Source organism: Salvelinus alpinus, chromosome 29 (genome assembly GCF_045679555.1).
Source record: "Salvelinus alpinus chromosome 29, SLU_Salpinus.1, whole genome shotgun sequence".
NCBI classification, from domain to species: domain Eukaryota; kingdom Metazoa; phylum Chordata; class Actinopteri; order Salmoniformes; family Salmonidae; genus Salvelinus; species Salvelinus alpinus.
The window spans coordinates 24,326,297-24,338,508 of NC_092114.1; the positions used below are offsets into that span (position 1 = coordinate 24,326,297).

The 12,212-nt window shown below is 45.0% G+C and overlaps 1 protein-coding gene across 8 annotated transcripts in view; it reads left to right on the forward strand.

Annotated features, from left to right (window-relative positions):
• The window catches only part of LOC139559355 (DENN domain-containing protein 3-like), a 51,862-nt gene that overhangs the window by 21,378 nt on the left and 18,272 nt on the right, over positions 1–12,212 (forward strand). For 3 of the 8 annotated variants that reach the window (XR_011671746.1, XM_071375293.1, XM_071375287.1), the window contains exons 7-20: positions 23–142; positions 397–615; positions 1,682–1,693; positions 2,036–2,151; positions 3,878–4,033; positions 4,553–4,649; positions 4,779–4,894; positions 5,361–5,545; positions 6,741–7,268; positions 7,560–7,652; positions 8,482–8,741; positions 9,491–9,661; positions 10,733–10,862; positions 11,106–11,213. Coding sequence is in view for 7 of the 8 variants with exons in the window: in XM_071375293.1 (XP_071231394.1) it covers positions 23–142; positions 397–615; positions 1,682–1,693; positions 2,036–2,151; positions 3,878–4,033; positions 4,553–4,649; positions 4,779–4,894; positions 5,361–5,545; positions 6,741–7,268; positions 7,560–7,652; positions 8,482–8,741; positions 9,491–9,661; positions 10,733–10,862; positions 11,106–11,213 (2,311 nt within the window). In the remaining variant the exon portion in view is untranslated. The remainder of the gene's footprint in view (positions 1–22; positions 143–396; positions 616–1,681; positions 1,694–2,035; positions 2,152–3,877; positions 4,034–4,552; positions 4,650–4,778; positions 4,895–5,360; positions 5,546–6,740; positions 7,269–7,559; positions 7,653–8,481; positions 8,742–9,490; positions 9,662–10,732; positions 10,863–11,105; positions 11,214–12,212) is intronic. The other 5 variants (XM_071375288.1, XM_071375291.1, XM_071375289.1 and 2 more) reach the window with 5 other exon arrangements.

Genomic DNA, 12,212 nt, shown 5'->3' on the forward strand with positions numbered 1-12,212 from the left:
TTGTTCCTCTGTCCTGTCCCAGGTCTTTAACCTCAGGCCTCTCCAGATTGGGCTTCCCTCCCGGGAGGATAAGGACCGGCCGGCTGTTGACCTGGACCTCCATCTGCCTTTCCTGTGCTTTAGACCCCGACAGCTCCTCCAAGTGAGGACAGACAGTACATAGCTGTCCCACACAGCCTGATTGTACTGCTACTAAACTGCTTAACCCACTACACAATCTGTTCTTTCAATGCAGTTAAAGAAAATCTACTGTGGAAGACTGGAAATTGGATTATGTGCAAATATACAGTATGTTTCTGTCAACCTGTTTTGATTGGTAAAAGACGTGTATATCTCTATATCAATGTAGCCGTGTGTGTGTGCCTGCGTGCATGTGCTGGTGTCTCTGCTCTTCAGATCATTACCAGCCTGTTGACAGAGCAGAGGGTAGTACTGTTGTCCTGTGACTGGGCCCGGCTCACCCTGCTGGCAGAGAGCCTGATGCTCTTCATCCACCCCCTGGTGTGGCAGCACCCCTTCGTGCCCATCCTCTCACACCAGATGCTGGACTTCCTCATGGCGCCCACCGCCTACCTCATGGGCTGTCATCTGCACCACTATGAAGAGGTGGCTGCGGTAAGGATGGATTTTCACTACATAGCCATGCTAGAATGGTGTGATCCGATAGTGATAGTTATAGAGATGGTTACTGTGACAGTTATCACTGTAATGGTGGTGATGGTTAAAGTGGTGGTGATGGTTAAAGTGGTGGTGATGGTTAAAGTGGTGGTGATGGTTAAAGTGGTGGTGATGGTTAAAGTGGTGGTGATGGTTAAAGTGGTGGTGATGGTTAAAGTGGTGGTGATGGTTAAAGTGGTGGTGATGGTTAAAGTGGTGGTGATGGTTAAAGTGGTGGTGATGGTTAAAGTGGTGGTGGTGGTTAAAGTGGTGGTGGTGGTTAAAGTGGTGGTGATGGTTAAAGTGGTGGTGGTGGTTAAAGTGGTGGTGGTGGTGGTTAAAGTGGTGGTGGTGGTGGTTAAAGTGGTGGTGGTGATGGTTAAAGTGGTGGTGATGGTGATGGTGGTTAAAGTGGTGGTGATGGTGGTTAAAGTGGTGGTGATGGTTAAAGTGGTGGTGATGGTTAAAGTGGTGGTGGTGGTGGTTAAAGTGGTGGTGGTGGTGGTTAAAGTGGTGGTGGTGGTGGTTAAAGTGGTGGTGGTGGTGGTTAAAGTGGTGGTGATGGTTAAAGTGGTGGTGATGGTGATGGTGGTTAAAGTGGTGGTGGTGGTGGTTAAAGTGGTGGTGATGGTTAAAGTGGTGGTGATGGTGATGGTGGTTAAAGTGGTGGTGATGGTGGTTAAAGTGGTGGTGGTGGTTAAAGTGGTGGTGATGGTTAAAGTGGTGGTGATGGTTAAAGTGATGGTGATGGTAAAAGTGGTGGTGATAGTGACCTCTACCTGGGGCGGCAGGTAGCCTAGTGGTTAGAGAAGTGGGTCTTGAGCAAGGCACTTAACCACCTAGAACTGCTCCAGGGGCACTGTACTGTGGCTGACTCATTTTCCCAGCACCTCATAGCTGTGTGTGTCTGGGGGTTGGGTTGAGCATAAAGACACATTTCTGTTCTCTGTAAGTTGATGGACAATAAAGTAAATTTTCCTTTACCTTCCCTTACCTCATGGTCTGCCACCTGCATCACTACAAGGAGGTAGCCGCGGTAAGGAGCACTCGCACCATAGTGGAGAATGTTTACACTTCTCAGTCTGGAAATTTTTCTGGCATCAGTGATTTATTTATTATTTAATACCCAGATTTATCATGCTTTATTAAGATGTATCATTTATTTTCAGTTTCCACTTGGTTACACGGTATAGAGGATCATGTGGTTCAATGTCCTAACTAACATAAAGTACAGGCGTTAAGAGTCAAGTTAATTTTAGCTTATCCACTTGACTTGTCCCTAATCCTTTGTTCTCCTCCGTCACACAGTATTCTCTGAGAGGGGCAGTGTTGTGTATTACTGTGTTGTGTTGATTTCTGTGTTTTCCCTATATGACAGGAAACGGATGATCTGATCCTGGTTAATATTGATGATGGGACCGTGTCGTCTTCCTGGTCTGATGGGATTGACCTGCCCGATGTCCCGCTGGCGGCCGCAGAGTGTTTTATAACACGGTAGGACAGGAGACCATCTGGGGCGTGTTCATTAGGGCTCGCCTTTGCAAAACATTTCTTATTGGACTGTTCGGGATGTCCCTCCCTGTTTCATTCTGTTTTCTTTCGTTTGGTGCCTAATGAATTGTACCTAGAGAACAAGACTCACGGTTAGTCTGCTGTCCTAAAATAAACTCAGCAAAAAAAGAAACGTCCTCTCACTGTCAACCTCATTTATTTTCAGCAAATTTAACATGTGTAAATATTTATGAGCATAAGATTCAACAACAGACATAAACTGAACAAGTTCCACAGACATGTGACTAACAGAAATGGAATAATGTGTCCCTGACTAAAGGGTGGGTCAAAAGTAATAGTCAGTATCTGGTGTGGCCACCAGCTGCATTAGGTACTGCAGTACATCTCCTCATGGACTGCACCAGATTTGCCAGTTCTTGTTGTGAGATGTTACCTCACTCTTCCACCAAGGCACCTGCAAGTTCCCAGGCATTTCTGGAGTAATGGCCCTAGCCCTCACCCTCCGATCCAAGCCGGTCCCAGACGCGCTCAATGGGATTGAGATCCGGGCTCTTCGCTGGCCATGGCAGAACACTGACATTCCTGTCTTGCAGGAAATCACGCACAGAACGAGCAGTATGGCTGGTGGCATTGTCATGTCAGGATGAACCTGCAGGAAAGGTACCACATGAGGAGGATGTCTTCCCTGTAACGCACAGTGTTGATTGCTGGCAATGACAACAAGCTCAGTCCAATGATGCTGTGACACACCGCCCCAGACCATGATGGCCCTCCACCTCCAAATTGATCCCGCTCCAGAGTACAGGCCTCGGTGTAACGCTCATTCCTTCGACGATAAACGCGAATCCGACCATCACCCCTGGTGAGACAAAACCACGAATCGTCAGAGAAGACCACTTTTTGCCAGTCCTGTCTGGTCCAGCGACGGTGGGTTTGTGCCCATAGGTGACGTTGTTGCTGGTGTTGTCTGGTGAGGACCTGCCTTACAACAGGCCTACAAGCACTCAGTCCAGCCTCTCTCAGCCTATTGCGGACAGTCTGAGCGCTGATGGAGGGATTGTGCGTTCCTGGTGTAACTCTGGCAGTTGTTGCCATCCTGTACCTGTCCCGCAGATGTGATGTTCGGCTATACCGATCCTGTGCAGGTGTTACACGTGGTCTGCCACTGCGAGGACGATCAGCTGTCCATCCTGTCTCCCTGTAGCGCTGTCTTAGGTGTCTCACAGTACGGACATTGGAATTTATTGCCCTGGCCACATCTGCAGTCCTCATGCCTCCTTGCAGCATGCCTAAGGCACGTTCACGCAGATGAGCAGGGACCCTGGGCATCTTTCTTTTGGTGTTTTTCAGAGTCAGTAGAAAGGCCTCTAGTGTCCTAAGTTTTCATAACTGTGATCTTAATTGCTTATCGTCTGTAAGCTGGTAGTGTCTTAACAACCGTTCCACAGGTGCATGTTAATTAATTGTTTATGGTTCATTGAACAAGTATCGGAAGCAGTGTTTAAACTCTTAAGTTATTTGGATTTATATGAATTATCTTTGAAAGACAGGGTCCTGAAAAAGGGACGTTTCTTTTTTTGCTGAGTTTATTACAATGTGTATTGTAATGAATAGGGGAAGGGATGTTATGCAGATAAGTGTCCAAGTTGAGCATTGGAGTAGAAAATGTTTTGTTACCCCTCCCCATTAAGTGTGTGTGTGTGTGCAGGGTGGAGGGCCTCCAGGTGCACTATGACCTGGAGGTGTGTCACCTGGGGGCCGGTACAGAGGTGAACGAGAGGAGGGCCCAGAGGAAGCAGTGGCAGAGGAAACTCAACACACACATCCAGAATATCACTCTGGAACTCATCGTCAACATCTTCAGGTCAGCATCATTTAAAAAATTGTATTTCACCTTTATTTTACCGGGCAGGTCAATTAAGAACAAATTCTTATTTACAATGACTGCCTGGCAAGAGACAAAAGGCATCAAATCTATACTGTTGTTATTCACCGTCGTTCACTATGACTTAAAATATACTGTACATAATTATTATATTATTACATAGTCGTTACAATATTATAACCTAATTGACATGCTTTAATTATGTAACTTTGATAATTGAGACTCACATTGAGCATATCTAGTCATACATTTTGGGTTGGACCAAAGATGCCTATTTTTCTCACAAGCAAAGCCTTTTGATTATCAAATTAACTATTTAGAAAATAGTGACATTCTAACACTGTTAGTTATCCTATTAAATCTTGCTTTATTACAACCAATACAATTCCCTGTGCAAAATCACAGCAATATCCTGTAAAATATCAGGACCGGAAAGCTAATCTAGTGATTATTACCCCCCCCCCCCCCCCATACTCCACACCCCAACCACCACGACAGAGAAGTCCACGATCACCTCAACTATGAGCACAGAGTCTTCAACAGTGAGGAGTTCTTTAGGTCTAGAGAGCAAGCAGACCAGCCATTTTACAAGAAGGTATGATACAAATTCTGGTCTGTCTGTTCAGTGAGACGTCAATCTCTGTTGACTTCTAACCTACAATATTTGGGGCAATATTTTCTGTCCAGAATGTGATCCAATTGAAAGTGAATGCAGTATATTTAGTTTTCTTTGCAGGTGTTGGACACACACATCTTCCACTCATTCCTACGGGATCGTCTGAACAGGAAGATGGACGCATTCACACGTATGGAGCTGAGTACTCGGACAGAAGCTTACAGGTGAGAGGGAAGATGAGAGTTTAGCATGAATATTTATATTTACCTTTAAACTAAGAGTTTATTTTGACCTTGCAAATAGAATTGGATTCAATTGGATTTCAATTTGGTAAAAAAAATATCCTAGCACTAACACACTTGATTCAACTCCTCAGCACCCTTTAGAATCAGGTGTGTTAGTGCTATGGCAAAAACTAAAATGTGCACCCCATTGGGTCCCCAGGACCAGGATTGGGAAACACTGCAGTACTGTATCTTCAAACGCACATCCCAAGTCCTTCCTGGTATAAGCACAGCCTTTCCCCTGACGTCTGTCCTCGCTCCGGGGTGACATTTCCCCTAGGTGCAGATCTAGGATCAGCTTCCCCTCCCCTAACCCTAACCTTAACCATTAGTTGGGAAATGCTAAACTGACCCAAGATCAGCATCTAGAGGCAACTTCACCCTCCACCTCTGAACTCTTCCCCAGGCTGAGGTCCATGACAGAGTCTCCGCGGCGGCCCACCATGCAGGAGTTGGCCCGTAAATACACCAGCCCAGAGAGCCGGCTCAGCAAGAGGCTGGGGGCCAGCCTGCCCAACCTGGGGGAGAGTGGGGGATCTCTGGTGGGGCCCCTCAGGCAGACCTCCTTCAAGAACATACAGGTGGACAGCGGTAGGTTCAGGTGGACAGCGGTAGGTTCAGGTGGACAGCGGTAGGTTCAGGTGGACAGCGGTAGGTTCAGGTGGACAGCTACGCGTGTGAACAACAAGCCATAGAGATAGAGGACTCATCTTTGTATCTGTGCCATTATAGCGTCTGTGATGGCATGGGCATTTTAAAGTTGTCAATTTTATTAATTGGCTGATTTCTCCCAACTTCTAGGAATCCCCACCCAGTTGACTACTTGGTGGAATGGTGGAGGCCCTTAATGGCAATGACCATGCTAAAACGGGTTATATCCATTATGAGTCCTCTATCTCTATGACAACAGGGACAAATTCGATATGTTGTTTTCCAAAGTTGGCGAAATGTCATGTGCGTCAACTTTTATATCAGTGTATTTGTAACAACCTAACCAATGCGAAACTTCTATTCGATCAGATAAGCCTCACGTAGCAAATGATCAATTACATTTATTTTTTGTTGACCAAATTCTACAATCATTGACCTCCATACCAGAATTCTGCACTTCGTGGGCATATTTTTGTGGAGTAAAGCCTCCCGTTTTGCCTCTTCCTCTCTGCTACTACCATTGGCAGGCGAAGAATTTAACTCGGGGGGGGGGTCACTCATTTTGCCCCGTGGGCCGCAATCGTTCTTCGAGGTCCGCAGGGCCGCACTGAAAATGTATTATATAAATAGTTTGCAATGCTCCCTGACTGTCTAGTGATTTTATTAGCGAGCTGGACTGTCAAGAAACCATTATCATTCTACACAGTTTGGATGTGGTAAAATGGTTTACTCAAACCACTTGAGGGCTGGAATCAACACCCCTGATATAGCTTAGAAATGCCTCATGAGCTTGGTTTAACTGTTGTACCCCATCAGAACCCAAAATATCAGCTTGTTTTACTCCAATGTTTGTAAACAAAGTAAATGTAAACAAGCACTCTATAGCCTCAACATGGTTAAAACTATAATTTGGATACCGTGGATGGTCGGTCCTTGCATTCATAGCTCTATCTATGAATATGAGAGTGATCAAACATTTCTCCAGCCCCATCCCTCAGCTGTTTACCGAAACTGTGGTCAGGACAATGCTTTGTTATTGTTCCAATTGCTGATTGGCCCTTTTAAGGGTTCCTCTGTATGAATGGATTTAATCTCACTGACCTCAGTTCTTGAAACCTTTGATGGAACCCCATAGGTATGAAGTCTCCCCAGAGCCCAGTGAGATTCTTCAAGCTTCCTGAGTTCCCCCCTCCGCTGGCCTACCACTACGTCCAGAATTACTACCAGGAGATGATCACCCTCCTGGGCAAGGCCATCAGCGGGGCGGCCTCCGAGGACTCCTCTCTCCTGGCTCGCTATCACTACCTCAGGGGCTTCGTGAACACCGTGGCCGGTAAACGCCTGGACGCTCTGGAAGACTTCCAGAACCTCTACAAGACAGACACAGACATCTTCCCTGGCGAGCTGGTCAACGCGCTGGTGGACTCTCTACAGGAGGGCGAACAGGTACTGGCTGACCGCCGACCCGAAATCAAACGCCTGATTAGTCAAGTGAAGAGGGACCATGAGAGAGAGCGGGCGCGCCATGTCGACGAAGGTGTCAAGCGGTTCCAACTCCCGAAAAAGCACATGCAGTTGGAGGACTTTGTGAGGCATGTGCAGGAGTCTGGGATTGTCAAAGACCAGGGGACCATTCACCGGCTGTTTGAGGCTCTCACTGTGGGTAAGGAAGTCATACAGACTCCAAGCTTAGAAAGAGGGAAATAATGAGTGAGGGTAAAGGAGAGAGGGTTGTCTCTCTTGGTGGAGGTTTTCTTCTATGTTAGTTTTACAGTAGCCCCTTGTTGTATGGGACTCATGAACATAATCCAATTGATAATACTTGGCCTATACTCTGTAATCACTCCAGTCCCAGTGATCGATGTGTTAATACCTTACTACATGTAGAGTGAATGGCCATGCTAATTTATCTGATTATTGAATCTGCTTAATTTCTTATCCTTTACCTGATCAGAATGTTGTAAGAGCAGCTTGGGTTGGCATGGTGGTGGCTCTGCGGTGAAGGCTCCTTCCCAGTCTATCTTTTACCTTGATTCCAATCTGGAGGGTAAGCATAGCATTATGCCCTGCCTGCTTGCAGAGTGTGCTGTGCCCAACTCCTACCTTGTTGTTTGTGTGTGTTGCTTTGGCCTGTGTGTGTTCTGCTTCATCAACTATCCCCTCAGGTGTTAAATCTGAGAAGTGTTTGCTTTTAACATTAGTGTCGCTTCAAACACCTCACAGCATTCATGGCTGACATCTAGGTAATATTTTCTTTGTTTTGAAGGACAAATAGTATTTGTGTGTGTCAATTGACTGTTACAGGACTCTTATCTTACAATGATAATGGTAATGAGTAGCCTCATGGAAGTGTGTTAAAGTGCCTCACATTTCACTTTACATAGGAGTCATACTGTGTACGTCCAGTAGGGCCAGGGACGATATCAGTAACGAAACAAAACATGAAGCGGATTTAACATCTTTAGAAAAACAGCTCTAATGTTGGAAACAAACATCATTATGTTGTCATCCAGAGTCACATGTATTTATTTTCCAAGCTATAGAACACAATATTTGACATACAGCAGGTTTTTAAAGAGAAATATTGTTATACTGGTATCGTCCCGGCCCTAACGTCTAGTGAACGTTGTGTGAATCTCTTGCAACAGGAAACCACCACACCATGAACTTGCTCCACCAGCCAATCAAAAAAAGGCTGTTTAATGTGGTTCCTAATACTATAACTCCTTCCCCAACCCTGCTAGCTTATCACCTTTCCATTCTAGCTCATTGATTATTGTTTTGAATGGGAAACCTAGTTGAATCCCACCCAGTTTACAGTGAATGTAAACTGCCCCTATGGTTGCAAAACCCTAACTCTAGACTGCCCCCTGCAGGCCAGCAGAAACAGGTGGACCCGGAGATATTCCGCGTGTTCTACACCTTCTGGAAGGAGACGGAGGCCGAGGCTAAGGAAGTGGCCCTGCCGGCCTCGGCCCTGGAGCACCTGGAGGCTAATGAGTGTGTCTTCAAGCTGTCCTCTTCGGTCAAGACAAGCCACGGCGTGGGCAAGATCGCCATGACACAGAGACGGCTGTTCCTGCTGACCGAAGGACGACCCGGGTACATGGAGGTCACCAAGTTCAGAGACATTGAGGTGAGTTAGGACCTAATTGATCTATGTTACTACTACACTTTATGTGAAATACTGTATATTATTCATGATACTATATATTTTTATAGATATTACTACAGTATGTGAATACATTGAAGGCTCTCGGATCCATAATGAAAAAATATGTTTTATTCACTCCGTCGGGGTCTCAACTTACTGTTGGAAGGTAGAATACACAAGGTGCAATTTCGAAATTTGTTTGTACATCAACAGTTTCTCTTATGTCAATCACTGATAGTCCTTCAATTAACCCATGTCAGCTAATATTTTTTAGATTGGTAGCGGCCAGCTATCTAAACTTAGTAATCATGGTTGATTTACTGGCTGGGGGGGGGCCCCATTTGATTTTGTTAGTCAGTCTCACTCAGATATCATATTAAAAACTGCAAACATTTCTCTCCATCGTATGGCAAAATGTGTAGAATTGTAGGAAATTAGCTGTAAAACATGTTGTATGCATAGGTATCCATGTTATGATTGCTTATAGCAAGTGTTACAGTGCACTGTAAGTATGTCATAAGGCACTATAAATACACTCATAAGGCTTTATACATGTGTACCATCATACAAAGTCTTACCAAATATGATATTACAAATATGAATGTCAAAGATGGTGTTAGGTGAATAATTGCTCCCAGATCTGTGGTCTTTACAACCATATGAGTTGGCTATACAGCACAAACAGATCTGGGACCAGGCTAGTGAATAACCGGTAGGCTTTTGTACCTCAGGAGGTGAAGATCTCCTCTGCTCCCTTCCTACTGCTGAGGATCCCGTCTTTGAAGATCAAGACCACCCTGAGGAAGGAGACGTTCGAGGTCAACCTGAAGTCAGAGGTTGACCTCTGGCACCTCATGGTCAAGGAGATGTGGGCTGGAAGGAAGATGGCCGACGACCACAAGGTAGTATGTCAAAATGTGACTGGACAATTTGTTCATCTCTCTGTCTCTGGGTGCGTGTCAATTTATATTTTTAAAAAATCCTGAATTGTGCACTCGTTCACTACTTCCCACAATTCTAGGAATTGGGTTGGTGAAGACATGGGACTTATTTCACCATATGTCTTATACTGTACTAGACATTTCCTTTCAAATCCGTAAATGGAAGTGAACAAGGACACCCTTGGGGTGGAAGGAGAGATAATTGGGACATAGCTTCTCTCTCTCTCGCTATCCCGCTCTGCATACGACTATGTATGGCCAGTATGTAGCTACACTATGAAGGGAGTTTTTCTTTAGCAGCAAAGATGGCCAACGTTAGCACTAAAACCATTCTTCCTGATCCCACCCTGGGCCTCTCTGGCAGATTGGACTGCAGCTCAGTGGGTGTGGTTGACATTCCATGTAAGAGGGGGAGCTATGGAGTTTCATATGGGCTTGGCTCTATTGTTCAGCCAGTCCAAAGTATACACCACTCTCCAGCCTTCAGTTTCCACTATTAAACTGCATGAAACAACATGGATGCTTCTGGCCCCCGGCCCATCTCACTTCATGTATTGTCTTCTTCTCTGTTATCACTGGAAAGACCGCATTTCCCAGGGTTAAGTTCTGTCTTTCTCTTTAATTAAGGCCTCATCCCCTGCTGCCTCCAGCTAGCCTAGCTCCGGATCTGTTTGTGCTGTTGTGGCATGACAATAACTACACTAGACAAGGAGTTGGTAAGACCGCACCAACAGATCTGGCACCAGGCTAGCCTCCCCCAACGCATGGTTCAGATGCCATGGAGTTACCGTAAGAGCCAGTTGGTCTGGTTACAAACTACTGGCCCTAGAGATATTTTGAATTCTATTCCTCCTTTTCTCTTTTTCATGTTGACGTCAGCATGATGTCATGGGAAACAGACTCTCTTGTACATCTGGAGCATAGAATGTGTGACGATCATCATAATTCAGATACATATGAATAGAATCTCAAATCTTCATTGTTTCTCGCTCTTCCTCTCCTACTCTCTCTCCCTCTACCTCGCTCTCTCAGGACCCCCAATATATGCAGCAGGCTCTGACCAACGCCCTGTTGATGGATGCAGTGGTTGGTTGTCTGCAGTCACAAAAGGCCATTTTTGCTGCAACCAAGCTGGCACACTTTGACAGAATGAAACTGGAAGGTATGGCAACTGAGATATTTGTGGCGCCATGAATTAGGTTTAAGCAGCTTCTCTCCCAAAGTTGATATTTTTACATGACAAAAAGACGCGAAAAACATCAGATCATACCAAAAAATCCACACCATTTTAGATCATTGACATGAATAACTTTACAGAAAGCGCATGTTTATAAGTCTTGTTTCTCAGGAGATTTTTTATTCATTTTGAACTTTGACCTCTGAGCTTTCTCTCCATCCTAAACAGTCCCGCTGATGGTCCCTAAAACCACGTCAGAGACCCTGAAACACAAGATCAACCCTTCTCTGGACCTGACAAGCCCCCAGGCGGTGGATGTTCTGCTCTACACCCCAGGTAAACTCTCAGGCACGCTGTCAGTCTCAAAGGAACGTGTCAGTCATGACATCAGACACTGTTCCTGTTCAACAAACTGGTAACACTACATATCTGTAGAATGATTTCCCAGTACTATAAACACCCTACAGGATGCTCAGAAAATCAAGTAGGTACTGCTGGTATTTCCCATTCAACTCCACTTCAACCTAAACTCTCCTCCAGTCTAGGACATACCACGTACCCTCATACAGTACTCCTCAGATCATGACTGTCATGGTAGTACACCTCAAATCTGTGTTCTGTAGTCGAGGTATTGCATGACAACAACACCCGAGAGTCATGTTGTCTGTGTCCTAGTAACATATGTCACACTCCAGACCTTGTTTCAAATACTATTTAATAATCGTTCAAATACTTTGTTTGTTTTAATCTGCCTTGAGTGCCAGGTGGGTGGGGTTTGCACTTCTGTGACTATTCAATTGGTTCCATTACAACAGGCAAGCTCAATCAGGCACAGCTAAAGTATTTTAAATGATTTTAAATGGTGTTTGAACCCAGGTCTGTCACACTCCCTACTGCTGCTTGGACAGTGACGGTGACAGTGTCAGGTTACAGGAGGAGGCTTGGCAGAAAGGGCCAGAGGCATTTTATTTTATTTCACTTAAACAAATAATGAGGCACAGCTTTTCCCAACGCATCACCACCAACCACTTCCTGTTGTGTTCCTTAGTTTCATGCAGTGGTTACTGATAGTAGAGTCATATAATAGTCCAAATAGAATCTCTGTGATTGTTCCTCCTACTCAAACCACAAATGTTTATATTACAGTTGAATTCTGAAGTTTACATACACCTTAACCAAATACATTTAAACTCAGTTTTTCACAATTCCTGACATTTAATCCTAGTAAAAATGCCCTGTCTTAGGTCAGTTAGGATCACCACTTTATTTGAAGAATGTGAAATGTCAGAATAATAGTAGATATTTATTTAAGCTTTTATTTCTTTCATCACATTC